This window comes from Rana temporaria, chromosome 4 (assembly GCF_905171775.1).
Source record: "Rana temporaria chromosome 4, aRanTem1.1, whole genome shotgun sequence".
Lineage (NCBI taxonomy): Eukaryota > Metazoa > Chordata > Amphibia > Anura > Ranidae > Rana > Rana temporaria.
Window position 1 is genome coordinate 369,071,023 of NC_053492.1, and position 27,394 is coordinate 369,098,416.

Consider the following 27,394-nt stretch of genomic DNA (forward strand, 5'->3'; position numbering starts at 1 on the left):
CAATTTTGGTCTGGTGATACCATAATATACACCTATTTGTCTTTTACGTTTGTGTTATAAAGAAATTGATTATTTTGAACGTGTGGTAGGGGGCAAATAGCCTGTTTTTTGGATACATTAATACACGCACGTTATGATGGGTGTTCTATATGCACATATATATTTTTAGAAGAACACATATAAAATATATACTTTACTTAGGGAATAGATATTCTGTTTTGCAGTGGAAGTACACAATTTAGTTTATAGGTGTTAAGTAATTGTGAGTATATCACATAGGATTAAATATTCACGGTAGCGCAATCCATATTTTTCACTGTTTATTTTGGGTAAATCACTACAGAGTGAGTTACACTTTTTTTGATTGCAGCAAACCACTCTACACAGAGTAAACAAAGTTTTGTTTCCATTTGCACCAGTAACAACTTCACTGTAAGAGGCCGAGCAATTGTTTGTCTCTCGGCTGCCCCCGCCGCCATCCTCGGTGAGGGAATCAGGAAATGAAGCGTTTGGGCTTCACTGCCCGGTTCCCTACTGCGCATGCGCGAGCAGCGCTGCACGCCCTCACTTTCTCCTGGGACCAGTGTGTTTCCCAGGAGACAGCGGGGGGGGCGGTAAGTGGCGTGACTCTCACGAGAGTATGTGCCCGGAAGTGGGTACAAATATCTGCACCCCCCTGAAAGGTGCCAAATGTGACACCGGAGGAAGGGGGGTTTCGAAAAGCGGAAGTTCCATTTTTGGGTGGAACTCCGCTTTAAAACTACTCGTGGCTATAATGAATTGTCAGGTCCCGGCAATACAGATAAAAGTCATTGAAAAAAAAACGGCATTGGTTCCCCATTGGTCCATTACCAAGCCCTTTGGGTCTGATATGAATATTAAGGGGAACCACAAACCAATATTTAAAAAAAAATGTGTGGGGGTCCCCCCAAATTCCATATCAGGCCCTTTAGGTCTGGTATGCATATTAAGGGGAACCCTACGTCAATTTACTGCTTCAGCCCTGGACCATTTTGGTGGTCAAAGACCAGGCCACTTTTTACGATTCGGTACTGCGTTGCTTTAACTGAGAATTGCGTGGTCGTGCGACGTGGCTCCCAAACAAAATTGATGTCCTTTTTTTCCCACAAATAGAGCTTTCTTTTGGTGGTATTTGATCACCTCTGCAATTTTTATTTTTTGTGCTATAAACAAAAAAAGAGCGTCAATTTTGAAAAAAAACTACATTTTTAACTTTTTGCTATAATAAATATCTCCCAAAAATATATAAAAAAACATTTTTTTTCCTCAGTTTAGGCTGATACGTATTCTTCTACATATTTTTGTTTAAAAAAAATCGCAATAAGGGTTTATAGATTAGTTAGGGGACTGTTTTATGCCATTTTTATTATTATTTTTTTTACTAGTTATGGCGATGATCAGCGATTTTTAATCGGGACTGCGACATTATGGCGGACACTTCGGACACTTCTGACACCATTTTGGGACCATTGTAATTTTTACAGTGATCAGTGCTATAAAAATGCACTGATTACTGTCAGGCCCCGTACAGACGACCGGATCGATCCGCTGGGATTGATCCGCGGATCAGTTCCAGCAGATAGATCCGGTCGTGTGTACGGCCTAGCAGACATTTTCAGGCGGATAAAAATCCAGCCGACGGATTCCCAGCGGATAAAAATTTCTTAGCATGCTAAGAAATCTATCCGCTGGAATCCAGTCCAGCGGACTGATCCAGTCGTCTGTACAGACTCACCGGATCAGTCCGTCCGCTCCCATCCCTCGCATGCGTCGTAATGATTTGACGCATGCGTGGAAGTATTTACCTTCCAGGGTCGCGCATGTCGCCGCGTCATCATTGCGGCGACGGCGCGGCCACGTCACCGCGGATGTATTCCGCTGGGATTTCGATCTGATGGTGTGTACAGCCATCAGATCCAAATCCGCCAGAGGATTTATCCGCTGGAAACGGTCCGGCGGACCGTTTCCAGCGGATATCCTCTCGTCTGTACGAGGCCTCAAAATGACACTGGCAGTAAATGGGTTAACCACTAGGTGGCGCTGCAGGGGTTAAGTGATTTTTACGGTTAGGGGGCGTGGCTACACGTGACATGTAACTGTTGACTGTTCCCGAACACGGGGAATGGTCATCAGTGACGGTGTCACTAGGAAAAATAGGGGAATGCTTTGTTTACAAAGGCATTCCCCTGTTCTGCCCTTGCCGACCGCAATGGCGGGACTCCCAGGAACACCCGCGGCCACACTCGTGAGGCACACGGCGGCAGATTTAAAGAGACGTGCATGTACGCCAATCTGTCTGCCCATGCAATTCTGCCAACTTAAATATCGTGCAGCGGTCGGCAAGCGGTTAAAAAAATGGTGTAAGGGTCCCTCTCAAAATCTCTACTAGACCCTTCAGGTCTGGTATGCATTTTAAGGGGAACCCCGCACCAAAACAAAAAAAATGGCGTGGGATTCCCCCCCAAAATCCATACCAGACCCTTATCCGAGCACGCAACCTGGCAGGCCACTGGAAAAGAGGGGGGACGAGAGAGTGCCCCCCCTCCTGAATTGTACTAGACCACATTCTCTCAACATGGGGAGGATATGGAGAAAAAAAAAGCAGATTCGATCCCGCCGCTACGAACGATACTGCCTCCACAGGAGGTGCCCCGGCCGAATGACCCACGACCCATTTGACAGCTCTTTTATGATGCAAGGGGAAACGCCGGGGTTACCAATTGACGTGTATGGGTGACCCCGCCCACCTCTGGTGCAACGGGAAACCTGTGTTGCATTAGAGGGGGCGGGGTCGCTGGGTAACCCTGGCGTTTCCCCTTGTGTCACGGGTGGCCCCGCCATCAGCTAAATAAGAGCTATCAGGCTGGATTGTGTCATTCGTCGGGTGCCTCACTTGGAGGCAGGATCGTGTGCGTCGTATCCTCGCTGGAGATCGAGCGAGAATTGATTACATCACTGGAGATCAAGAATGGATTACATCGCTGGAATCTTTTTTTTATTTTTATTGTATTCCTTTTAATAAAGGACTTTTTTTGTAAAATGGTACCCCTTACCAATTCACTTAGGGGGGCCGGGATCTGGAGGTCCCCTTTGTTAAAGGGGGCTTCCAGATTCCGATAAGCCCCCCGCCCCTGCAGACCCCCACAACCACCGAGCAAGGGTTGTGGGGATGAAGCCCTTGTCCCCATCAACCACATGTTGAGGGAATGTGGCCTTGTACTGTTCAGGAGGGGGGCACTCTCTCGTCCCCCCTATTTTCCTGCGGCCTGCCAGGTTGCGTGCTCGGATAAGGGTATGGATTTTTGGGGGGAACCCCACTCCTTTTTTTATTTTGGCACGGGGTTCCCCTTAAATTCCATACCAGACCTGAATGGGGAAAAAAGTGCTTGCTTTATACATATTTTAGTATTATAAATAACTAGATCATCTAACAGAGTTATGTCATTGCAGAAGATTTCCCCTCACTTCCTGTTTTGGTGTCACCAGAACAGGAAGTGAGGGAATCTCCCTGTGGGGATATAGCCTGTAATTGTATTTATACTAAGACAGGAAATGAGTGGAAACCTCAAGCAATGATATAACCCTATTAGATGTTCTAGTTATGTATAAAAAGTATATATAAAGCAAGCACTTTTTTCTCCATGTTGGCTAAATTCTGGAAGAGCTAAAACCATATTCTTTTTTTTTTACCATCTGTCCCATTGTGAGGTCCCATAGACTCAACAGGTAGTGAGAGAGAAATACCCTTGGAGACAGTTGCCACCAGACACGGAGTCCCAGGATGGAGGAGGAGGATATGAGATAGAGGAGATGGGACTGGAGGAGGATAAAGACATGGGACTGGAGGAGGAGTAGGACATGGGATGGAGGAGATGGGTCTGGAGTAGGATGGAGGATATAGGACTGGAGGAGGATGTGGGATGAAGGAGATGGAACTGGAGGAGGAGGATGTGGGATGGAGGAAATGGGACTAGAGGAGGATGTGGGATGGAGGAAATGGGACTAGAGGAGGATGTGGGATGGAGGAGATGGGACTAGAGGAGGACGAAGAGGATGTGGGATGGAGGAGATGGGACTGGAGGAGGAGGAGATGGAACTGGAATTGGGGAGATGAGACAGAAAGAGGAGGATTAGACTCAATGGGATATATATACAGTATCTCCCAAAAGTGAGTAAACCCCCTCACATTTTTGTAAATGTTTCATTATATCTTTTTATGTGACAACACTAAAGAAATGACACTTTGCTACAATGTATAGTAGTGAGTGTACAGCTTGTATAACAGTGTAAATTTTCTGTCCCCTCAAAAAAACTCAACACACAGCCATTAATGACTAAACCGCTTGCAACAAAAGTGAGTACACCCCTCACATGAAAATGTCCAAATTGGGCCCAAAGTGTCAATATTTTGTGTGGCCACCATTATTTTCCAGCACTGCAATCTTGGGCATGGAGCTCACCAGAACTTCATAGGTTGCCACGGGAGTCCTCTTCCACTCCTCCATGACAACACCAAGGAGCTGGTGGATGTTAGAGATCTTGCGCTCCTCCACCTTCCATTTGAGGATGCCCCACAGATGCTCAATAGGGTTTAGGCGTGGAGACATGCTTGGCCAGTTCATCACCTTTACCCTCAGCTTCTTTAGCAAGGCAGTGGTCGTCTTGGAGGTGTGTTTGGGGTCGTTATCTTGTTGGAATACTGCCCTGTGGCCCAGTCTCTGAAGGGAGGGGATCATGTTCTGCTTCAATATGTCACAGTACATGTTGGCATCCATGGTTCCCTCAATGAACTCTAGCTCCCCAGTGCCGACAGACAGGGGAGTGACCAGTCGGTCCATTCGGCTGTGGTTCGAGGGCCCAGCCGCGGAAGGGGGCCCACCGGCATAGGGTTGCCACCTGTCTTGTTTTAAAGGTTTCACAGTGTCGCGATTGCTCCAAGCCTAGCTCAGCAATGGGCTGTGCCGTGGCGAGCGCCCTGTGATTGGCTGAACGGGGTCATGTGCGGGCGGGGCCAACATGGGCGTTTGCAATTGGTCCGGCGGAGCTGGTCATGTGTGGCGGCAGGGCTGGTCTGTGGGTGATCGTGGCCACTTGCTGCCGGAGGCCTGCCTCTCTGCTTAGCACACTGTGTGTCTTTGTAACAGCTCTGGTGAACGGGAGTGAACCACAACTGCGGTTAGCAAGGATTTCAATGCACTTCTTTATGTGAGAATTCAGTATTGGACCCCAGGCGTCACTCCAGGCAAACAGGAGTTTGGGGGTTCTCTACATCATATCACTTAAACATATAGAGATGCATTAGACCACTAAGGGAGTTGGTATGAAATACCATCAACCCTTAGCATAGAAAAGTTAGAGCGAACATGTTCAGCAAGTTAGGGCAAGGCCCATAAGCAAATAACACTTATGTCAAGCACGTAGTAAATAGGCGTTGTTAAGACAACTAATAGTTGCATATAAGAGGTGAATATAGCTCTGGTAATTTTGAGAGTAGATGTCCCTTTAAGATATTCCTCTATAAACAGCCACAGGCACAACAGTTAGTCCCAAGTAGTATGTTAATAGCTACAAGCCATATAAAACAACAGCAATTGTTTTAGATGGAATATGTGCAGCAGATCTTCCTATAGTACTACAAGTGAAACAATTTCTACGTATCCGTTTGCAGGGCTTCAGTGTAGTGACAAGGGATTCCGTACTGTAGGGTGTCAGCAAGGAAGGTCTTGAAGGTTGTCCCCAACAATGGCAATGTGAAGTAACCAAGGTATCAGCAGAAATGCTGGAGTTGCAGCTTGGTGAAGTTTTGCTGCATGGGGAGCGATGGCACCATTGATTGTAGCATGGCCGAGCTACGGCTGACAATAATAGAACGGTGTGCAGTCAGCACACCACTCTGTTTATAGGATAGGGGCAGGTGCAGTGCATAAGCACTGATTCAAAGAAAACCGCCGTAAGTTTCAGTGCACTTCCGCGTTCCACGGTGGAACACACGCGGCGCGGCGCGATGGCGTCATCGCGCGGTCGCCGCTAGCGGTCCACGCCGGAACGCATTATGATGGTGCAGGGAGCGCCTGTTACAGTCTTTTGAGGTCTCTCTCTCATCTACCCCTAGAAAGTCTCACAGCTCCGGCCAGTCACAGAGCCAGAGGCCACAGACCCGGAAGGAAGATGGGCAAGGATGGATTGGCCTGCAGCAGGGACTACGGGGGCTTCGTTTGTAGGTGTCACATAATGTGCTAGTATGCAATGCATACTAGAACATTATGCCTTTACTTTGCAGGTAAAAAAAAAGCATACAGCAGAGATGAATTCCTATTTAAGCTTTATTGACCTTTTTCAAAGTTAGAGTTTTAAAAACAATTTGGTTCCGGTTTCCTACCAGTTTGCATGCTTGACCGAAAAACAATGACTATGCATCTCACCAGTATAGATATATAGATTTAAACTGTACCATTTAAGTCAGTGTAAAGCCTATTTTTTTTTTATTAAAACAAAAAGAATTTATAATTACCCCCTCTGTGTAATAGTATTTTAACAGAGTTGCACCTTACGTCCCTCATCTGGTGTCCCCTGCCGGTGCTCTCCACTCATACTTCCCTGCATGTGCCCCCATAACAAGCCCTATGCTATGGAGAAACACGTGGGGGCACACTCCCAAGCTGAACTGTGTGTATCCATAGACATACACAGCGCTGCTCAGCCACATCCCACACTCCCTCCTCAAATGATTTGACTGACAGCAGCAGGGGCTAAAGGCTCCTACTGCTGCCTGAGTCTCCTGTGAGACCAGAAAGTGAAAAGAGAAGACCTGTAGTCGAGCATACCGCTGGATCAAGTAAGGAGGGTTAACAATTAGTGGGCTGGGCAGTTTTTCACCTTAATGCAGGGAACATTAGAAGCACTTTAAATACTATGTACAATACAATATTTAAATACTGTGGGCCAGATCCATGTAGCGTGGCACATTGTTCGGTCTGGCGTAGTGTATCTCAGATACACTACGCCACTGTAACTTACAGCATATTTCCCATATTCTCAAAGAATTTGCGTCGTAAGTTACGGCGGCATAGTGTATCTGTGTCGGCGTAAGGGCGCGCAATTCAAATGGATGAAATGGGGGCGTGTTTTATGCTAATACGTCTTGACCCAACGTAAATGACGTTTTTTCTGAACGGCGCATGCGCCGTCCGTGGGGGTATCCCAGTGCGCATGCTCGAAAATTAACCCGCAACAAGCCAATGCTTACGACGTGAACGTCATTCTACGCAAAGCCCTATTCGTGAACGACTTACGCAAACAACGTAAAATATAAACAATTTGACGCGGGAACGACGGCCATACTTAACAATGAATACGCCTCATATAGCAGGGGTAACTATACGCCGAAAAAAGCCTTACGGAAACAACGTAAAAAATTGCGCCGGCCAGACGTACGTTCGTGGATCGCCGTATCTAGCTAATTTGCATAATCGACGGAAACGCCACCTAGCGGCCAGCGTAAATATGCACCTTAGATCCGACGGCGTACTAAGACGTACGCCAGTCGGATCTAGCCCAGCTTCAGGCGTATCTTGTTTTGTGGATACAAAACAAAGATACGCCGGAGCAAACTAGCAGTTACGCGGCGTATCAATAGTTACGCGGTGTATCAATAGATACGCCAGCGTAACTGCTTCGTGGATCTGGCCCTGTGTGTTTCCGTGAGATGTGATTTCTAATAAAATTTCAGGAAAACCATGGTGATGGAAATTACCCCATTACTGATCCATAGGAAGGATTGTAGACAAATGGTTATGAACTCTACATCATAATTTAAAAAATAATCACAGGTGATTACTGGGGTTCCTAGTATTTAAAGGATACATATGGAGCCTCAAAAAAAAAACAACACACATACTATCCTCCATGCTGCAACATTGGTATGATGCTGCAGCTGTCCTAAGTTGGCTCTAAGGCCCCGTACACACGACCTAGTTTCTCGGCAGAATTCAGCCCGAAACTCGTTCGGAGCTGGATTCTGCCGAGAAACTCGGTCGTGTGTACACTTTTCAGCGAGGAAGCCGACGAGGAACTCGTCGGGCCGAATAGAGAACATGTTCTCTATTTTCTCGTTAGTCAATGCGAAAAGTCGGCCCGCCGAGATCCTCGGCGGCTTCAACATTGAACTCGGCGAGGAACTCGATGTGTTTGGCACGTCGAGTTCCTCGGTCGTGTGTACGGGGTTTCAGACTGAGAACTGTCATGATCACTCAGGTCTTGGTCTGCTCAGAGCAGAGAGTGATTGTCAGGCTGAAGTTTATTTTTATGAAACAAAATAAACTTTGCAGCACAACATTTTGAGGCATTTTCATAGTACATTTGGACTATTATGTATACAGTCTAAGATATGTAAATGCTCCTGTTGATCAGACTTACTTCTGAAAACTCTCAACTTCTTCAATAGTTTCTGGTAGAGCCCGTCCTTTCGTTTCAGGAAGAAACAGAACAAGAACTCCTGAAAGTGTTGCTAATACAGCTAGAGTACATGGTCAAAAGGAAACAGAAACAAACACATAAGCTCAATAAAGATACAAATAATTTGTGCACATATATTTATGCAATACAGTGCAAAGGTACTGCGCATCTCAAGCTGCTGTGCAGTCTCAGAAAATAAAGCCGAATTCCAGATGTGGCTTGTCTTGCATAGTTACGTTGGTCCAGCCTGGACCAATGTAAACATGGATATGCTGTACCTGTGGTTTCTATGTGGAAGCTGGAAATCACTGTAGTATTCTTCGCTGTTTTCCAGGGGTCCTGTGCCGAGCAGCTGCCCTATTGCATAGTAACCACAAAGGGTCGCCCACTCAGCACAGGCGTAGGGTGACCATGTGTCCCGGATTGCCCGGCAAGATCTTGCATTTTGCAGGTCTGTCCTGGGCACCTTCATTCCAGGACAATACAGTGTCCCCGAATGAAACTGACACAGCCACCCCCCGGGCCAATCTGATGCCCCTAAAAAAGGCCGCAACATCACTGCTTTACACACTGACAGTACTTGTCCTGGCCAGGAATGCCTGGAGGAGCACAATCCCCTCCCCCCTGTTTGTGATTGGAGAAATCATAAATCCCGCCTCTTGTGTCTAATCACTGTGCTGTGATTCGTTACAGCACAAGCTGATTTTTAGGAAGTGGTCTGTCCCTGAATTGTAGTTTGGAAATGTGGTCACCCTACACAGGCGCCATTTACAGATTGCCCTGTATTTATCTCAATGATTAAACCTGATTGGACTATGCGGGGAAGCATGATTCCCACCTAGTCCAGGCAATGAATACCTTGCATTCTTTGAGAAAAATGCAAAGCATTCTGTGAATGGTGCCCAATCCAAGTAAGCAAACCCCTGTTTTCAGTATGCAGGGTTTACCTACCGGTACTTGCAAGAGAAATGCATAATATTAAAATATAATTTATTGCTTTGATTATTCACAATTTGTAAACTGAAACAAAACTTATGCCGCATACACAAATTCCGATGTGAGCTTTTGGTCAGAAATTCCGACCATGTGGACTTTTGCTGTTGGAATTTCCACCAACAAAAGATTGAGAGCAGGTTCTCTACTTTTCCGATGGAAAAAGTTCCTATCGGAAAATCTGCTCGTCTGTATGCAATTCCGACATGCAAAAAAACACGCATGCTCAGAATCAAACAGAAGAGCCGAACTGCCTATTGAACTTCATTGATCTCGGCTCGTCGTACGTCTTGTATGTCACCGCGTTCTTGGCGGTCGGAATTTTCGACAAGATTGTGTTACCGTGTGTATGCAACACAAGTTTGAGCCAACATTCCGTCAGAAAAAATCCACGGTTTTCTTGTCGGAATTTCCGATCGTGTGCACGCAGCTTTAGTGTAGAATTCACTCAAACTTGTGTGGAAGTACTTTAAATATTTTATAATATTTTCTACAATTTTGTCTCCCATTTAATTAGGAAGTTTGGTTTATTTTTGATTTTTACAGAATATTTCTGTTGACATGCAGAAATATACGTCCTATCGCTGTAATGATTTGCTTACCAAATACTATAAGTGGTAGCTCCTTCCAGATATTTGACAGCCGATAAACAATAAATGGCGTTATTATTCCTCCCAGATCACACATTGATGAACAGACCATTATTCCAAGATTCCTCATAAAATAAATAAAAAGAGTCAGACAAGAAGTCAGAAGTACAATACAGTATACACTGTATACACAATGGGGCAGATTCATCAATAGATACGACGGCGGATCTCCTGATCCGACGTCGTATCTGTGAGACCCGACGGTCGGATCTGTGAGATCCCACCGTCGGAGCTATGCGACTGATTCATAAGAATCAGTTCCGCATAGATCTCCCTTGGATCCGACTGGTGTAAGTGACTTACACCAGTCGAATCTTAGGCTGTAATCTCCCGCCGGCCGCTAGGTGTCGTCGCGATTTTTTACCTGTCGCATATGCAAATGAGGAAAACCGCCGATTCACGTCCGTACGCCCGCCCGTCGCTCGTTTTCTACGACGTTTGCGTTCGGGTTTTTCCGGCGGATAGCTACCCCTGCTTCTATGAGGGGTAGCTAATGTTAAGTATGGCCGACGTTCCCGCGCCGATTTTTAAATTTTCTACGTCGTTTGCGTACCGCGATCGGGAATACCGATGGCCGCAAACGACGTACCCGCCGCAAACAATGACGTCGTAGCGACGTCATTTGGAGCATGCGCACTGGGCTTTTTCGCCCCGGCGCATGCGCAGTTAAATCGGCGCGGGAACGTGCCTGATTTAAATTGTACATTCCCCCTAGCCGCGGAATTTGCATTCCGCCGGGGGGAGTTAGGATCCGACGGTGCAGTTTGCGAGGTAAGTGCTTGATGAATCATGCACTTGCCTCGTTAAATTGCACCGGCGGATCGCAAACCAGGTAGATCTAGCGGATCTAAAGATCCGCAGATCTACATGAATCTGCCCCTGTGTTTTCATATCTACATGAAGGAAAATGACAGCACGGCTCTGCACTCCATGTTTCCTGGTGTCTGACAGCATGGCCTCAGTTATGAGTGTAGCACTACCCCCGGAGGAGCTGCTGGTTGTTTTGGGTGGCACATTTACCTCATGGCTCCCCCCAATTCCTAGGGGTGAATGATGCGTATTGCATTTGGTAGAAGTAAAGGAATGTCCGCAACAGGTGTTCTTTGCTGTGCTCTTTATTACCCAGCCGGGTAAAAACAATAAACTTGTGGTGAGGAAAGTAAAGTTGAAGAAGAAGAGAGAACAGCAGATTCAGGCATGATAATAGGAAACTGTCTTGCTCCTAAGCGTAACAGTTCTCTGCGCCACTCCTGCCTGAGTGCGTTTAGTGTACCCGGACAGGCCTCTCTCACTGACCTAGCAGCCGGAGTATCACTGGGACAATTGTAGGATAAAGTCTCTGCCACAGACCCTCCTTGGTGAACTTGAACTTGAGGAAAAATCTCTGCCTCAGAAAGACACCTCTGCCACAGACCTCTTCTGGATTGTAGTTACAGAGGTAATCCTCCTTAGATGAATTACGCCTGGATCTCCTTCAACTTGTCGCCCAGTTACCGACTGACAGGTGATCAATCCTTCAGTGTCCGGCTACCTTGATCCCTGGTGGTTTGTCGAGGCCCTTTTGGATCGCCAGCCTCTCAATGGCGCTCCTCAGACGGACTCCCCAACTAACAGAAATACAGCTTGGGATCCTCAAAGGTGGGAACTTAGTCGCTCACTTGGTCCCCGTTGCTGTTCAGAAGCTCTGGGCCAACATGGCCCCAGAAGCACGCACGCCCCGGCCAGGTAGGCCATAACGCTGGGGCGCCGTGATGTGGTCACCTTAAAGGTGGGTGCCACACTCGAAGAAGACCCAGAACCAATGGCGTCTGCCCCATAAATTCCCCTCCCCAGCATGCACAGCGAGGTCAAACCCTCCTGATTGGCTGCTGGGAAAGAGCACCCAAACCTTGACTTCACTGCTGCCACCTGCAGCACCGGGGTTGGAAGAACACCCCAGCACAACAGAATAGCCCACAGCACAGCCCAGCTGAGACAGAGACCCTGTTTTGCACTTAACAATCTGGATCAGACTTTAATTACACTCTGATCTACCTCTAAATTTAACTAGCACCAGTACCATAAAGTACACAGGTGCTACATGAGGAAGCAGCAGAAACAATTGCATGGTGGATAAGAGGGGGATTGGTGTGGCGGGGGAAAAATGCTAGATCATCTGTGTGTCTCTTCCTGCAGCAGCTGAAAGCCAACTTCTCCTCTTCTCCTTTCAGTGGCTACAGGAAGAGACACACAGATGATCGAATTTTGCAATTCCCCCCCCTTTTCCCCTGCTGCACCGATCCCACTCTGGTTCACCATGCGATTCTTCATTTTCTCACTATCTGCAGAGACCTCAAAACTGCAGGTCTCTGAAAGACACACAGAAAACTATTTTTTATATGTGTCTTGTTCACACCAAAACACAGGTGTGATGTCCCATGCGGAGCGGTGCAGGATTATACGGTATGTCTGCATTTTTCCTCACAGCTCTGCAATGGAATGCATACAAAACTGACAGCCCTGCTCTGCATGACCACATGTGACAGGAAATGGGAGGGAAAACTGTCTGCCTACTTTTCCCTCATATCGTATCCTAGCTGGGAAAATGCTGCCAAGTGGGTGAATTGTAGGCACTGATGAGCTGGAGAGAATGGCAGGCACAAGAATGGCTGGCACATATGAGAAGGAAAGACTGGTAGACACTGATGAGATGGACAGAATGGCAGGCACTGATGAGACGGGCAGAATGATAGGCACTGCTGACAGAATGAGGACACAGTATGTCAGGGATGTCCAAACTTTTTTCAAAGAGGGCCACATTTGATGAAGTGAACATGCTCGAGGGCCGACCATTTTGCCTGGCATTCTTTGAACTAGGGTTGTCCCGATACCGATACTAGTATCGGTATCGGGACCGATTCCGAGTTTTTTCGGCGGTACTCAGATGCCGATACCCCGCCCCGATACATAAATAGAATACTTGCCGCCGCCCGCCGCCAAACACCGCCCGCCGCCGAACGCCGCCCGCCGCCACGAAACGCCGTAATCGGCCGCCATTCGCCTCATCCCCGCTGCCGCCGACTCTGTAATACGGGCGGGAACATTACAGCTTTGAATAGCTGTAATGATTCGCACCACGCATAGACACTCCCCCTCGCTCGGGTGAACTGTCCAATCCCGAGCGAGGGGGAGTGTCTATACGCAAGGGCGGCGCCAATCATAACAGAGATTCAAAGTTGTAATGTTCCCGCCCGTATTACAGAGTCGGCGGCAGCGGGGATGCAGGTAAGCGTGACATGGCTGGATGGGGGGAGACGCTGGATGGGGGGAGACGCTGGCTGGATGGGGGGACGCTGGCTGGATGGGGGGACGCTGGCTGGATGGGGGGTGACGCTGGCTGCATGGGGGGACGCTGGCTGGATGGGGGGTGACGCTGGCTGGATGGGGGGTGACGCTGGCTGGATGGGGGGGGACGCTGGCTGGATGGGGGGACGCTGGCTGGATGGGGGGGTGACGCTGGCTGCATGGGGGGTGACGCTGGCTGCATGGGGGGTGACGCTGGCTGCATGGGGGGTGACGCTGGCTGCATGGGGGGTGACGCTGGCTGCATGGGGGGTGACCCTGGCTGCATGGGGGGGTGACGCTGGCTGCATGGGGGGGTGACAATGGCTGCATGGAGGGTGACAATGGCTGGGGGAATACATTGCTGGATGGGGGGTGACAATGGCTGCATGGGGGGTGACGCTGGCTGGATGGGGGGTGACGCTGGCTGGATGGGGGGGTGACGCTGGCTGCATGGGGGGTGACGCTGGCTGCATGGGGGGTGACAATGGCTGGGGGAATACATTGCTGGATGGGGGGTGACGCTGGCTGCATGGGGGGTGACGCTGGCTGCATGGGGGGTGACGCTGGCTGCATGGGGGGTGACGCTGGCTGCATGGGGGGTGACGCTGGCTGCATGGGGGGTGACAATGGCTGGGGGAATACATTGCTGGATGGGGGGTGACGCTGGCTGGATGGGGGGTGACAATGGCTGCATGGGGGGTGACAATGGCTGGGGGAATACATTGCTGGATGGGGGGTGACAATGGCTGGATGGGGGGATACATTGCTGCATGGGGGGAGACAATGGCTGGATGGGGGGTGACGCTGGCTGGATGGGGGGTGACGCTGGCTGGATGGGGGGTGACGCTGGCTGGATGGGGGGTGACGCTGGCTGGATGGGGGGTGACGCTGGCTGCATGGGGGGTGACGCTGGCTGCATGGGGGGTGACGCTGGCTGCATGGGGGGTGACGCTGGCTGGATGGGGGGTGACGCTGGCTGGATGGGGGGTGACGCTGGCTGGATGGGGGGATACATGGCTGCATCTGTGGGGGGACATCGCTGCATTTGGGGACACATTTTAAAAAAAGTATCGGTATTCGGTATCGGCGACTACTTGAAAAAAAGTATCGGTACTCGTACTCGGTCCTAAAAAAGTGGTATCGGGACAACCCTACTTTGAACCATTAAAATTTGATCTAAGTGTGTTCGTCCGAGCAACTAATACACGGCCCAACAAGAATTCTCTTGCCTTTGTGGCTGTGTGTGATGAAGAGATGAGCTTGGGCGTGTTATTTGAATATACTGTATATATCTCTTTTGTGGCCCAAACGAATCCCCAAGCGCTGCTCAGGACTAAGAATGAGCTTGGGCGTGTCATTTGGATAAACCGTATTTATCAGCGTTTAACACGCACAGGCTTACCATTGCCATGAATGCAGCCTTACCATTGCCATGAATCCAGCCTTACCATTGCCATGAATGCAGCCTTACCATTGTCATGAATGCAGCCTCACCATTGCCATGAATGCAGCCTCACCATTGCCATGAATGCAGCCTCACCATTGCCATCAGTGCAGCCTCACCATTGCCATCAGTGCAGCCTGATCGATGCCCATCTGCAGCCTCGGAAGGGACAGGGAGGGGGTGGGACAAGTACCGTTGGATTACAAACAGGAGAATTTCTTGTTTACTCTGTGGCCTCTTTTATACAAAGTCCCGCCTCCTATTATAAACAGAACAGTCATCCAATGGCATCCCGGGAAACGGGACTTCCTATTACAGATGCCGCCGAGTAAACAGGAGATTCTCTTCATGTTATCTGACGGCGCACGTCCTGTCCCCTCTGAGGCAGCGCCAATAAATACGGTATATATCTTTTGTGGCCCTCAGGGCACATGTGAGGCTGCAATGGCTATATATATCCAAATCCCCAGGGGGGCCATATTAAATCACCAGGGGGGCCACAATTGGCCCCCAGGCCAGACTTTGGACATGCCTGCAGTATGTGATGTCAGTCTGTGCATAAAAAACGCACAGGAAAACTGATGTCAACGTGCATAAAAACGCACTGAAACGTGCAGTAAAACTGATTTAAACTCGTGTCTCTGCAAGTCAAATCGGCACAGTTTTTATACACGCATGGTGTGAACAAGGCCTTATGCCCTGTTCACACCACAATGAGGATATCACGTCAGTTTTTTTACCATGCAGTAAACTGCATACACATTGCAGATTCCTACGCAGAAAAAAATCTTGCTAATCCACAGCGTGACACCGCAACGCCTCTCCACAATATGCATACAGTATATATCTATTTATGTTCAGTATATCATCTATTTACCTGATAAAAGTTGGATACAGCTCAGCATTCACCAAACAAATCATTTCCAAGGAAAGTGTAATCCCCATTCTGCTTAAACATCCTATTGTCACCTTTAACCAATGTTGACCTGAAAAAGAAAAAGTACAAGACTGATGCCTTACAAAAAGGGTCTCATTGTTGGCAAACCATTTGGGATGAATTATCAGAACAGGTCTTTAAATGGTTACATTTGTTATTTTGAAAAGCAAAAATACACAGTATAAATAAAGGAAAAGTAGTAATGAAAAAAGCAATTTTGGGTTAAGCCCTGTACACACAATCGGTTTGTCCGATTAAAACAGACCGATGGGCTGTTTTCATCGGACAAACCGATTGTGTGTGGGTCCCATCAGTTTGTTTTCCATTGGTGAAAAAAAATAGAACATGTTTAAAAATGTTCCTATGGAAAAAAAAACGATAGAAAAAAACAATCGTCTGTGTGGAAGTCCATCGGTCAAAAATCCACGCATTCTCAGAATCAAGTCAACGCATGCTCGGAAGCATAGAACTTCAGCACGTCGTAGTGTTTTACGTCACTGCGTTTTGGCACGGTCGGATTTTTGACTGATGGTGTGTAGGCAAGACTGATGAAAGTCAGCTTCATCGGATATCCAACGAAAAAATCCATCTAACTAGATTCCATCAGATATCCGATCATGTGTACGAGGCTTTACACCAATCTTTTTTTACCCAAGCATCATCATGGTCCACATTACTGGAGGTTACTGGAGGTGTGTTGTTTGCCTATATATTTGTTGTATTGTGTCTGTTTTTCCCATCTTACAAAGTTGGGAGGTATGGAGACCAGTACTTACACCAGGGGTGCCCAACCAGGTGGTTAACCAATGTATTGGTCAAGCTTGGACCAATTTAAGTATTTATGTGCCATACCCATGAACAGAGATTTTAGCTTTAACTCTGGGGTGACTTAATACCTGTTTTTTAATATGTATCTTGGCACCTTAATATTAACTTAATATTTGCACCCAAGTATTCCTATGCAGTAAGTAATTGGCCAGGTGCAAAGGTGCCCTAGCAGTCTGTAATCATTGTACCTATATTAGCACATTTATGCATACAAGCTGAGGGCAGGTAGAGTGGAAATACATCTACTGTACTTCTAAGCTGGGAACCAATGGTGGAAGCGCATGGGCTTGTCCTTCATAAGTGTCTTACAGACTTACCTTCAGGAATGAAAGCTGTAACAAGGAGGGCCAGACCTGTCACAAAAGAACCCACTGCCCATGGATATCGGCGCCCAATACGATCCACTGTAACTATTATTATAAATGCTGCAGGGAATTCCACCATAGCAGAGATAAAAAAGTCTAAGTAAACGTTTTCAGCCGTGTATCCAATGTGTAAAATTAGTCCTTGGTAAACAACAGCACATGTAAACCTAAAGACACAGGAAAGAACATGAAGCATGTTTAGATTAAGTTAATGGTCATGCCTGGTGCCCAGCATGCCCAGTCATGGCTTAAAGCAGTAATAAATCTGAAACCAAAGATGTAATATATTGCAGCTTACAAATACTTAGTTGTGGTGGCTCCATCAGATTTCTTTTCTTTGGCTTTTTCACCTGTTTTTACCTGGTGATCTGGCCAGCAGGGCTCAAGTCCTGCGGGAACTCGTGGGAACGGAGTCCCTGCACTTTCTTCACAGCAGGAACGCAGTTCCCTTTGCAGGACTAGAGCAGCCGAGCCACCCGAGCCAATCCTTCACTAAGCGGCGATGCCCAGCTCGAGTCACTGTCAGGAGCAGGCGAACCTTAGTAATCCTTTATGTTACTGGCTGCTTCCTGTATATGGATTCATCAGGTAGTATTCCGTCACTTCCTCGATGCCGCAATGTCTCCTGGGAGCTTTTGTCATTGTTCCCAGGAGACATTGCGGAGGTCTGCCACGAGTTTTTGCTGGATTTAGAAAGAACTTGCTTTAAGGGGTTGTAAAGGAAAAACATTTTTTTCATAATAAGCATCCTTTACCTGCAGACATTCCTCTTCACTTCCTCATTGTTCGTTTTTGCTCAGAAGTTGCTCTATTTCTTCTCTGTTCTGTTCACTTCCTGCTTGTCTGATTGTTACTCACCACTGTGATGGGAGGCTTTACTGCAGTGGTCAGTGACGAGCTCGCCCCCTCCTGGGAACTACATCTGTGCGGCAGGACGCTCTCTACCTGTTAGAGACTTCAAGGAGGTGTGGATTACTGGGCATACCGCAATGCATACTGGGAAATGTAGTTCTTACATGAACGAGCGCCGCAAACCAGGGAGTGAATGAGAGAACAGAAACTAGAACTCCGGAGGTGATATAGATAAAGGAATTTAATAGGTATTTACTCGTTTTTTAACAGAATCATTACACTATTCTGTCTGTCTACCTTGCAGACATTAACCAGTTGAGACCCGCGCTATGGTCGAAAGACGTCCACAGCGCGGCTCTCAACTGCCGGGTGGACGTCCCTGGACGTCCTGCTGTTGTTGTTCCCCGTGCGCGCCGCTGGGGGCGCGCAGCGGGGAAACAACGTTCCCGGCGCATCGCTCGGGAGCCGATGCGAGTGCCTGGCGGCCGCGATGTCCGCCAGACACTCGCGATCGTCGGTAAACACAGCCGGTAACACAGCAGGACGTGGAGCTCTGTGTGTAAACACAGAGCTCCACGTGCTGTGAGGGAGAGAGGAGACCGATGCTGTGTCTCTTTACATAGAGACACAGCATCGGTCACCTCCCCCAGTCACCCCCTCCCCCCACACAGTAAGAACACAATGAGGGAATACATTTAACCCCTTCCTCACCTCCTAGTGTTAACCCCTTCACTGACAGTCACATTTATACAGTAATTAGTGCATTTTTATAGCACTGATCGCTGTGTAAATGTGAATGGTCCCAAAATTGTGTCAAAAGTGTCCGATACGTCCGCCGCAATATCGCAGCCCTGACAAAAAAATCGCAAATCGCCGTCATTACTAGTAAAAAAAAACAAAAAAAAAACATAAATCTATCCCCCATTTCGTAGGCACTATAACTTTTGCGCAAACCAGTCGCTTATTGCGATTATTTTTTTTTTTTTACAAAAATACGTCGAAAAATACGTATCGGCCTTAACTGAGAAAAAAAAAGTTTTTTTTAAAAAAATTGGGATATTTATTATAGCAACAAGTAAAAAAAAAAATATATTTTTTTAAATTGTCGCTCTTTTTTTGTTTATAGCGAAAAAAATAAAAACCGCAGAGGTGATCAAATACCACCAAAGTAAAGCTCTATTTGTGGGGAAAAAAGGACGCCAATTTTGTTCGGGAGCCACGTCGCACGACCGCGCAATTGTCAGTTAAAGCGACGCAGTGCCGGAAGCTGAAATTTCGCCTGGGAACGAAGGGGGTTTATGTGCCCAGTAAGCAAGTGGTTAATTTTAGCCAAAAATATGTTTTCCTTTACAACTCCTTTAAAGTTCTTTCTAAATCCCGCGATAACTAGCGGCAGACCTCCGAATGTCTCCTGGGAACAATGACAAAAGCTCCCAAGAGACATTGCGGCATCGAGGAAGTGACGGAATACCCGCACACTACCTGATGAATCCATATACAGGAAGCAGCCAGTAACATAAAGGATTAATTACTAAGGTACAGTGGATCGAAAAAAAAAAAAAAAACATGCGGTTTAGTAATTATGCATATGTGCGTATCATTTTTTTTTTTTGTTGGTGGGGGAGTGGATCTTGGGTGGGAGTTCCCACACTTTTTTCCCCAGGACTTGACCCCTGCTGGCCAGTAACACACCTCCCATATTAGTGAGACCCAGCTCTGGATGAATGAACACATGAGGCACAGCAGACAGCAGCATTGTCAGTCTGGGGGGACGGGAGTGTTATATGTACTAGAAGATTTAAATACATTAACAAATTGAAGCCAAACTCCAGCTCACACTTTATAATCAGTCGCAGAAAACAGTGTTTTCCTTTTAGAATAAAGGTTTTACATAAATAAATAAAAGCTGATCATTTAAGCACCCCTGCCAGTGTTAAATGGTGTGTGTCATCCATGTAAACCAGTACATTCTGCTGGAGAGCTCATGCTTTTGAAAAACAACAGACGTGCTGGCCATACATTAGCATCTTCATCAGGCAAACAGTGAGGCCGCGTACACAGGGTCGGTCCATCCGATGAGAATGGTCTGACGGACCGTTTTCATCGGTTCACAACTGAAGCAGACTGATGGTCTGATGTGCGTACAACCGAGATATTCATCTTTTCAGGGGGCGGTGGTGTACACGATAACGGCGGTCTCTGCGGCGGATTCGCCGCGAGATCGCCGTTATCGGTGGCGGGAGAGGGCCCCCCCCCTCCCGCCGCTCTCCCGCGCCCTCCGCCGCTTACCGGAGCTGTCGGTAGCGGCGGAGGGGATCGGATGTGTCCGGCAGCTGAGCGGGGACGGGACTTAAGGAGAAATCTCCTTCACCCGTCCTCATAGCTCTGCTGGGCGGAAGTGACGTCAAAGCGTCAGTCCCGCCCAGCCTCTTAAAGAAACATTTTTTTTTTTGTCATTTGAAAAAATGACATTTTTTTTTTTTTATTTTTTTTTTTGCATTTAAGTCTAATTATGAGATCTGAGGTCTTTTTGACCCCAGATCTCATATTTAAGAGGACCTGTCATGCTTTTTTCTATTACAAGGGATGTTTACATTCCTTGTAATAGGAATAAAAGTGATCAATTTTTTTATTTTTTTTTCAGTGTAAAAAATTATAAAACTAAATAAAAATAAATAAGAAAACCAAAAAAAAAATTTTTTAAAGCGCCCCGTCCCGACGAGCTCGCGCGCAGAAGCAAACGCATACGCGAGTAGCGCCCGCATATGAAAACGGTATTCAAACCACACAAGTGAGGTATCGCCGCGATCGTTAGAGTGAGAGCAATAATTCTAGCCCTAGACCTACTCTGTAACTCAAAAAATGCAACCTGTAGAATTTTTTAAACGTCGCCTATCGAGATTTTTAAGGGTAAAAGTTTGACGCCATGCCACGAGCGGGCGCAATTTTTAAGCGTGACATGTTGGGTATCATTTTACTCGGCGTAACATTATCTTTCACAATATATAAAAAAATTGGGCAAAATGTATTGTTGTCTTATTTTTTAATTCAAAAAAGTGATTTTTATCCAAAAAAAGTGCGCTTGTAAGACCGCTGCGCAAATACGGTGTGACAAAAAGTATTGCAATGACTGCCATTTTATTCCCTAGGATGTCTGCTAAAAAAAATATATAATGTTTGGGGGTTCTGATTAATTTTCTAGCAAAAAAATTGTGATTTTCACATGAAGGAGAGAAGTGCCAGAATTAACCCGGTGGGCAAGTGGTTAAAATGGAAATAAAACTATGTGATCTTTCCTTATAAAATATGTATTGTATGTTTTTTTTTATAGTATTTCACTCGTATGGTAACATTTAGAGAATGGGGTGTCATTCACCCCCCACTTAGTAAAAAGGAAATTTTTTAAAGTTTTAGAGGGGTTTAATTAAAGGAAGGCAACTCATTTTTTAAAATGTTTGAAGAATCTCACAGTGACAGATTGGAACAAGTTTTGTTTGCAAAGAAAAAAAATGTAATCGACTACGACGAGCCGTTGTCTCGTCACATTCGATTCCGTTGCCGCCATCTTGCTACATCCCAGACTAACGTTGTATGCTACCGTGCATGCGTCAAAGTGTTATCGAGCATGCACGTTTTTTCTACACTTAGGTAAGCATACAGACGACCGGTTTTCCCGGCAGGAAACACTCTGCCGGGAATCCCGACGGGCAAAAGAGAGAGCAGGGTTCTCTATTTTCCTGTCAATTCCTGGCTGTTTTCCTGACGGAAAACTGCTAGGGAGCATACACACGACCTGGATACCCGGCCAAATGCTCTCCTGGCAGTTTTCCTGACAGGAAAACCGGTCGTGTGTACGAGGCTTGGTAGTTTTTCTTCTAAGGCCCCATACACACGAGACGATTTATCCGCGGATACTTTCCAGCGGACCGTATCCGCGGATAAATCCTCTCGAGGATTTCAGCAGATTTCTATGCGATGGCGTGTACACACCATCGCATTGAAATCCGCGCCGAAATCCTCTGGCGATGACGTGTCGCGCCGTCGCCGCGATTATGATGCGGCGACGGGCGCGACGCTGTCATATAAGGAATTCCACGCATGCGTCAAATCATTACGACGCGTGCGGGGAATCCCTTTGGACGGATGGATCCGGTGAGTCTGTACAGACGAGCGGATCCATCCGTGGGATCCGATTCCAGCGGATAGATATTCTGTGCATGTCGACAAATATTTATCTGCTGGAATTCGGAAATATCCGCGGATAAATATCCGCCGGAGTGTACACACCATAGAATCTATCCGCTGAAACCCATTCGATGGGATTTATCTGCGGATAGATTCTATGGTGTGTACGGGGCCTAAGATTGCGCTGTATTTGGCTCCATCCATCTTCCCATCAACGCTGATCAGCTTCCCTGTCCCTGGTGAAGAAGACCATCCCCACAACCTGATGCTGCCATCCCGACCGTGAAACGTGGTGGTGGCAGCATCAGGTTGTGGGGATGGTCTTCTGATGTACTGTGCCGTGTTAGTTTTCTGCCACACATAGCCTTTTGCTTTTAGGCCAAAACGTACAATTTTGGTCTCATCTGACCAGAGCACCTTTTTCCACATGTTTGCTGTGTCCACCACATGGCTTCTCGCAAACTGCAAACAGGACTTCTTATAGCTTTCTTTCAACAATGGCTTTCTTCTTGCCACTCTTCCATAAAGGCCAGATTTGTGGAGTGCATGGCTAATAGCTGTCCTGTGGACAGATTCTCCCACCTGAGCTGTAGATTTCTGCATCTCCTCCAGAGTTATCGTGGGCCTCTTGGCTGCTCTTCTGATTAATGGTCTCCTTGCTCGGCCTGTCAGTTTAGGTGGACAGCCATGTCTTGGTAGGTTTGCAGTTGTGCCATACTCTTTCCATTTTTGAATGATGGATTGAACAGTGCTCTGTGAGATGTTCGAAAGCTTGGGATTTTTTTTTATAACCTAACCCTGCTTTAAACATCTCCATAACTTTGTCCCTGACCTGTCTGGTGTGTTCATTAGCCTTCATGATGCTGTTTGTTCACTAAGTTTCTCTAAGAAACTTCTGAGGGATTCACAGAACAGCTGTATGTATACTGAGATTAAATTAAACACATATGGACCCTATTTAATAAATAGGTGTCTTCTGAAGGCAATTGGATCCACTAGATATTAGTTAGGAGTATCAGAGTAAAGGGGGCTGAATACAAATATACAAAAGAAAGGTTGTTGCCCCGACAGGGAAACCAAGAGGTGGTGACCCCTGGGACAACCGAGAGGCTACTAAGGCAGTGACGGACACTCTGTGTAGTTAAAAATATTTAGTTTAATAAATAGTAACAAGTTACATGGTATAATTAATACACCTGGGACAGTAGTACAAGTATAACACTATAGGAGCTAAAATAGCTTTAGTGACAACCTGTAATCATTGGCCGGCCAAAAAAATGCACGTATGAAACTAGTTCATATGACGTGCACGTCATATGAACTTGTTACTATGTTACTATTTATTAAACTAAATATTTTTAACTACACAGAGTGTCCATCACTGCCTTAGTAGCCTCTCGGTTGTCCCAGGGGTCACCACCTCTTGGTTTCCCTGTCGGGGCAACAACCTTTCTTTTGTATATGCCTGTTGTTGGCTACGGCGGTGTTCCCCTAATTAGAGGAAGTGATAACGTGTAAAAAACTGGGACACTTATAACCTTAACACAGTGTGGTAGAGGAGGCTTCGCTCATTCCTCTTTTTTTATATGCTGAATACAAATACATGCCACACTTTTCAGATATTTATTTGTAAACAAATTTAAAAACATTTATCATTTTCTTTCCACTTCACTATGATGTGCCACTTTGTGTTGGTCTATCACAAAAAAACACAATAAAATAAATGTATGTTTTTGGCTGTAACATGACAAACTTGGGAAAAATGTCAAGGGGTATGAATACTTTGCCAAGGCGCTGTATTCAAGGTTATTATAAATAATTTGCAAACTAAATTTGTATCCCATTGAATATAAAAAGGACAAAGGCATGTCAGCTTTTACTATCAGTTTGGTAAAGGGTTCTATACAGTACGAATGCTTAAGCTGTGGAACGTTTTACCGCATGGAAAATAAATGGCAAATCAGTGATGGAAACTAAAATAGGATTCTTTTCTTGAAGCTAGTAATAAAAATTCCGGGCACAATAAGTTATTAGATAAATATTTTGACCCAGGGCATTGAGCCAACTGCCTTTGGGGGTTAGGATTTTTTTTTCCTTGAAGTTTGTTGTAGTCATCTATGGATTTTTATATTCTCTTTTTCTGGAACAAATCTGCAGAAGTTACGTTTGGTATCAGCCTGTTTTTAATATAATTTAACCATGTAAAATAAGAAAATAGCAGAAAGTTTTATATCTGCTGCTAAAAGATTCTGTAGATATGTACAAATCCCCTTTACAGATAAATGTATCATACCAGATATACATTAAAATGAAAGTGTGTTTTCTTATCTGAGGAGTTCTGACAAGGTCTTTGAAAGAGGGAACTTGTTTATCGCCAATGTCTTCATTTGCAGTTAGACTCTGTAATTAAAAGAGTACCCATACATAAAATCATACTTACATCATACTACATACATTATACAATCATACTGAGTACATTTACATAAAATCACTTGTTTTTGTTAAAGCTCATGAAAGAAGTGCTGCTTGGCAACCTATGGAATTTTAAATAACATGAATGGATGGCAAACACTTTAACCACTTCCACACCGGACCTATTCTGGCACTCCTCTTCTACATGCAAAAATCATATTTTTTTTGCTAGAAAATGACTCAGAACCCCCAAACACTATTGGCCAGATTCAGAAAGCTTTTACGTCTGCGTATCTACTGATACGCCACGTAAGTTAAAAGATGCGCCGTCGTATCTATGCGCGGTATTCTGGAACCTAGATACGCCTGAAATCTGTCTTTAGCCGACCGACGTAAGTTGCCGTACGCCGTCGTATCTTGGGTGCATATTTACGCTGGCCGCAAGGGGCGCTTCCGTAGATTTACGCGTCAAATATGTAAATGAGCTAGATACGCCGATTCACGAATGTACTTGCACCTGCTACGCCGTTTACGTAAGGCTTACGTCCGGCGTAACGTTACCCCTGCTATATGAGGTGCAGGTAATGCAAAGTATGGACGTCGGCACAAGCGTATCTTTTTACGTCGTTTACGTAAGTCGTACGTGAATGGGGCTGTGCGTAGGTTACGTTCACAGGCATTAAGCCGGCGTAACTTAGGGAGAAAATTTTCGTTTACATGGGGTCACGATTCATTTCCATACAACACGCCCCCTACCAGCCTACTTTGAATTAGGCGGGCTTACGCCGGGCCATATACGCTGCGCCGCCGTAACTTAGGGAGCAAGTGCTTTGTGAATACAGTACTTGCCTCACTAAGTTACGTCGGCGTAGCGCATATGAGATGCGCTACGCCCGACTATAGATACGCTGCGGTACGTGAATCTCCCACGTACATTACATTTTTATTTTTTTGATCACTTTTATTCCTATTACAAGGAATGTAAACATCCCTTGTAATAGGAATCTATTGTGGTAGGTCTTTTTTATGGAGAGAGGCAGGATCAATAAGACCCCACATCTCTCCTACAGGCTGGAAAGCATGAGATTGTGAAAAAAAAATATGTGATTGCGGCTTTGTTTACTTCCTGGGAACCCGGGCATGACGTCATAACGTTGCGCCCGGGCCTCTGACGGTCATAGAGATGACTGGTGAGTGTGACCATCTGGTCACCAGTCATCTCTATGCTTCCCATCCGGCACTGGCAGATCGTTTCTCCAGGTCCCCGATGGCACGGGAGAGGCCGGCGGTGGGAAGAGGGGACGTCCCCTCCTGTCACCTATAAGAACGATCAAGCGGCGGAACTGCCGCTATGATCATTCATATGGTGCACTGAACCGCCGGCTGAAAATAGTGATATCTGAATGATGCCTGTAGCTGCAGGCATCATTCAGATATCCCCACTGAAAATCCAGGACGTCATATGACGTCCTTAGGCAGGTAGTTAAGAACTGCGGGTTCAATTCACTAGGTTCAAAATACTGCATAAACACCAGTGTTAAATTAACATGTGTTATTTTTTTAAAAGTTCATGTTACGTTTGTGTTACATAAAGCATGCATTCAATTTATTTTGCAGTAATTTATGCATTTTTGCACGTTATTGCACCATTGGCTGCAGAGGAAAGTGAAACATTTAGCAGTGGTATTCCTACCATTGTTAATTAGGTATATGTTGTGGCTAGGCCCTGTGTCCCTGTGGAGGCCCTGAAATCTAGGTTCAAGACTTTACAAACTGCACCTGAGTGCACCTGAAGGGTGAAATTTGATGCTAGCTTAAAGGAACACTAAAGGTTCATTTTTTATTAGTTCAATTGATTGCTGTAAGCTAGAGCATTTAAATATCACTTACCTTGTTTTTCCTTTTGACCTCCAAAATACAGTAATCCAGGTTTGAAAAATTCCCTTTCCTGTCACTCCTCTTCTTGCTTTCCACCAGCATCTGAGCCGTTTTGCATGGTGGAAAGCAGAATGTGCTCACCCTCTCCCTAGCCGTCCTATCTTAGATATGTTTAAGTGTATCTCTGTTAGAGAATACACTTAAACATAGGTCGGCTTAGATTCAGAGTTAGGTCGGCTTATCTGTAGATAAGCCGGCCTAACTCTTTGTGAATCTACCTATGTCTTTCTGCTTTCAAGCTTCTTCCCAGCAGCAGCATAAGGAAAGGGGGGTGCACTGTGATGTAAGGGAGAGTGGGGGACTCAACTTCTGATGGTGGGGTGGCTCTTAACATCTAATGTAAGGGGAGGGGATGCGCTGGACATCTAATCTTACAGATACAACCGCCTCTTATGAGGGCAATCATAATGCTGATGCGGCCTACGCTGGTGTATCTAAATCCACTATTAATAAACTTCAGCATGTACAAAATTTGGCGGCCAGATTCCTGACTAGGTCTGGTACAATTGATCTTATTACCCCTATCTTGGAGTCCTTGCACTGGCTACCTGTCAGGTTTCGTATAGACTTTAAGGCCCCGTACACACGGACGGACAGTCCACTGAAAACGGTCCGCCGGACCGTTTTCAGCGGACATGTCCGCCCGGAGATTTCTGTCTGATGGTTGTACACACCATCAGACAGAAATCCGCGCGTAAACAATACGCGGGGACGTGGCCGTGCCGTCGCGGCGACGATGACGCGGCGACGTGGGCGGCCTTGAAGTTCAAAGCTTCCATGCATGCGTCAAATCTGTACGACGCATGCGAGGGATGGCGGTCGGTCGGACATGTCCGGTGAGTCTGTACAGACGACCGAACACGTCCGACGGACAGGTTTCCAGCGAACAGATTTCTTAGCATGCTAGGAAATTTTAGTCCGCTGGAAAAAGTCCGCTCGGCCGGGAATCCGGTCCGGTCGGCTGTACACACGACCGGATCTGTCCGCTGAA

The 27,394-nt window shown here is 46.4% G+C and overlaps 1 protein-coding gene across 2 annotated transcripts in view; it reads right to left on the bottom strand.

Annotated features, from left to right (window-relative positions):
* LOC120937583 (solute carrier family 22 member 2-like) overlaps nucleotides 1-27,394 on the bottom strand; it is an 82,734-nt gene that overhangs the window by 26,589 nt on the left and 28,751 nt on the right. For both annotated transcript variants that reach the window (XM_040350924.1, XM_040350923.1), the window contains 5 exons: nucleotides 24,347-24,453; nucleotides 16,969-17,183; nucleotides 15,764-15,872; nucleotides 10,071-10,183; nucleotides 8,437-8,536 (listed from right to left, as the gene is read on the bottom strand). In XM_040350924.1, the coding sequence (XP_040206858.1) occupies nucleotides 8,437-8,536; nucleotides 10,071-10,183; nucleotides 15,764-15,872; nucleotides 16,969-17,183; nucleotides 24,347-24,453 (644 nt within the window). The remainder of the gene's footprint in view (nucleotides 1-8,436; nucleotides 8,537-10,070; nucleotides 10,184-15,763; nucleotides 15,873-16,968; nucleotides 17,184-24,346; nucleotides 24,454-27,394) is intronic.